We start from the raw sequence: 2,896 nt of genomic DNA, 5'->3' as shown, positions 1-2,896 counted from the left end.
TGCTTCTTGCAGAGGCTCCATGACCAGCCTGGAGTCCAGCCACAGCGGGTTCTCCCAGCTCAGCGCTGCCACCACCTCGTCCAGCCAGTCCCACTCCAGCTCCATGGTCTCCAGGTAGCGCCCAGTGCGCAGAGGGGACGGCCCACCGCCTCGGGCCACCGCCCGCCTGCCCACCCAGCAGCCGCATTGTGCGGACTCCTCTGGCCCTCTAGGTAGCACGTAGCTCTCCAGGTGGCAAACGTAGTCACTGACCCCGAAACAATCTCAACAGGTAGTTTTAACTCTAGCTCAATAGCCATAGGTTTTGTATACAGTGTGCACAAAATCCAACCAGAGCACAAGGGCTCTCTCTTCAAAGAAAAGTAGTTTATATACCAATTAAGAGGTTGACTTTGTCTCAAACGTTGATGCAAAAAATGTTTCCAAGCACCTCCACACCATCCCTTAGTGGATGAACTCCCCACCACCCGTCAGAGGTGACCCACCTTCCTCCACGGAGCAGAAGCTGCCAACCTGTCCCCCGCCCTGCATCCGGCCCTCACCTCCTCCCTGCCGGTGGTCGACGCGGTCCGAGGATTCAGTGACTGCCCGCTAGGCTCCTTTTCCTCTGAGCAGACACCGCTTAATCAGGAGGACTCAGGGAGCCTGTGGGCACCCCGGCCCGGCTCCGGGGCCAGACGGACCCACTGTTGTAAAGTGGGTCTGGGGGGTCAGGGGCTCTCGCGGACTCCCCACAATGCCAGGAAGAACACCGCCATCATTAAACATTATTTTCTCTTTCCTCCTTTCAAACCTTTTGGTCCTTTGAGAGCAGGCTTCCTCTGTCCGTGAACTTGGGCCGAGGGCGTCCTCTCCCTTTTCCTCCCTTCCTACCTGCACGCGTTAGTTCTGAACTCATTCTAGATTGGCCTCCCCTGGGCCCCTCACAGCTTGGTAGCATCAGAGCCCAAATGGTTCTTCTAGTCACTAGAAGGGTACTTCAGAGACAGTGAGTCCCATCTGCCGTTTTGAAACTGTCCTGTGTTCACTGTGTGGCCATGTCGGGACAGCCTGTGGCCTGGGGGAGCCCTGCTTCTTTGTGACAGGAAATTGTGGGCGTGTGTGTGTGTGTGTGTGTGTGTGTGTGTGTGTGTGTGTGTGCGCGCGCATGTGTGCCTGCAGGCATGTGTGTCTCGGGGTGGGTGTGCGTCAGCGGGGGACAGGGCGAGTAGAAACTTAGTTCAAGTAATGAAGGGTTCGATTGCATAGAAGCAGGTCAGATTGTGAGGTTGGTCTGCTTTTTACTTTTTCTTTTTGATTCCAGTTACCAAGCCTGCTCTACCTTTTATTGGCCCTCGTTTTCTTGGCTTGTTATGGGAAAAGCATGTTCTTTGCGAATCTGTCCAGGTGTTGCCTTGGGTCAGTCTCCGTGGTGAATGAAGACGTGTGCCGTGGTGGGTGCGTGGCGGAGACTGTGCTTTTAAGGATCTGGGCCAAAAGCCAGGCGGCCATCGTCAGCGTGCGACGGGCACGGAAACCCTGAGTTGCGTTGTTGTAAACCTGCCCGGGAGGTGTTAGGTGGGTGCCGCGTGGCAGGAGAGCTGTGTGGACGAGCGTGCGCCCGTGGGGGGGTGTCTGCAGGGCTCCGGAGGGGCAGAGCAGCCCTCCCGGGCAGCGATACGCGGTGGCTGCCTGCACGCTGAGGACGTTCCTGGGCGTCTCCCAGGGCTGCTGGCCCGTCCGGAGCACAGCTGTGCGTGTCCTTCACAAGAGAAGCTCACCGTTGGCACCTAAGGGCTTGTTTCCAGAAAGCACAGTAGGGTTAGTTCGTGCATCCGTGCTGCTTCCTGTTTCCAAATTCTCAGGACCTGAAGACGGCCCTGTCTCTCTCCTCTCTCTCTCTCTGTGTCTCAGATGGCGATTTTGCTGACAGCTGCCAAGAAAACACTTCACTCGACAGTCCACATCAGCCCAGGGCCGCTTGTAGAGCTGTCTGAATTGCAGCCACCCCTCCCCCAGTCTGAAGAGCGGCTCTTTTTAGGTTGACTCAGAAGTGGCACTGTCTTATCCCCAAAGAGTTGAATGCATCCTTAAGCGTTCACAGCACATCACTGCACAAATACTTACAGGGTTACTCCTGAGTACCCATCGCCCTGTCCTCCTTGGAAGGGGCTGTGAGGCAGGTAGACTTCGATCCCGCAGTTCATTGTGACTCTACATCAGTGCCCTGCACTCTTTAAAATGCTGCTGTCATTTCACTGTTTTCAGCACTAACGATCCTTTTGGTTTCCCCTCTATTACTAGTGTCTTAATTCACTTTTTTTCCTAATTTCATTATTTACGTATCAAATTCTGTAAATGTTTTGTAAACATATTACCTCACTCTTGGTAATACAATACTGATAGTCTTTAAAAGATTTTTTTATTGTTATCAATAATAAATGTGAACTGTTTAAAAAAAAGAATGTCTTTTTCTTACTGTGAATCGGCAGTCTCCCTTGAAGGGTGTGACGTCCTTAGGAGACTTTAGAGATTGAAGGAAGGGGAGATTCTGGAGCTAGAGGGCTGGTGTTCCAGAAGCTCGGGAACAGTGGCTAGCTTGTGAGGTGCCATTGTACACTGTCCTGCACACACGTCGCAGCTGTGGGCTGCCGATTCCTCAGGAGTGCGGAGCCCGGTACTTACAGCTCCCTCACTCCCGGAAGAGAACAGGCTGTAGTTTTCCTTAAACTCCATGAGGTCGAACAGGACTCAGCCACGATGCAATGTTTCTTTAGTAACAAAATGGGTCCTTCTGTCAGGTGGCCGGCTTGGACCCTCAGAAACCTGGGCCGCCTTGTCCCCGGCTCCTGCAGTTGGGCCTGCCGGGATGGGGTGCCGCAGATGCAGGAGCAGTGCCTACCCCGTCAGGAGCCTC

The 2,896-nt window shown here is 54.1% G+C and overlaps 1 protein-coding gene across 4 annotated transcripts in view; it reads left to right on the top strand.

Annotated features, from left to right (window-relative positions):
• Positions 1 to 2,436, top strand: part of SEC14L1 (SEC14 like lipid binding 1) — a 53,442-nt gene extending 51,006 nt beyond the window's left edge. The window contains exons 17-18 of one of the 4 annotated variants that reach the window (XM_007462374.1): positions 13 to 114; positions 1,894 to 2,436. In XM_007462374.1, coding sequence (XP_007462436.1) covers positions 13 to 114; positions 1,894 to 1,909 — 118 coding nt within the window. In that variant the 3' untranslated portion in view covers positions 1,910 to 2,436. Of the gene's footprint in view, positions 1 to 12; positions 418 to 1,893 lie in introns of those variants that run through there. The other 3 variants (XM_007462375.1, XM_007462376.1, XM_007462377.1) reach the window with 3 other exon arrangements.
• Positions 2,437 to 2,896: the final 460 nt, after the last annotated feature.

The sequence above is a fragment of the Lipotes vexillifer genome, unplaced genomic scaffold, assembly GCF_000442215.2.
Source record: "Lipotes vexillifer unplaced genomic scaffold, Lipotes_vexillifer_v1.1 scaffold1691, whole genome shotgun sequence".
In the NCBI taxonomy this organism is placed as follows: domain Eukaryota; kingdom Metazoa; phylum Chordata; class Mammalia; order Artiodactyla; family Lipotidae; genus Lipotes; species Lipotes vexillifer.
Note: the sequence above shows the minus strand (reverse complement) of the source record. Positions and strands in the feature narration are given on the sequence as shown.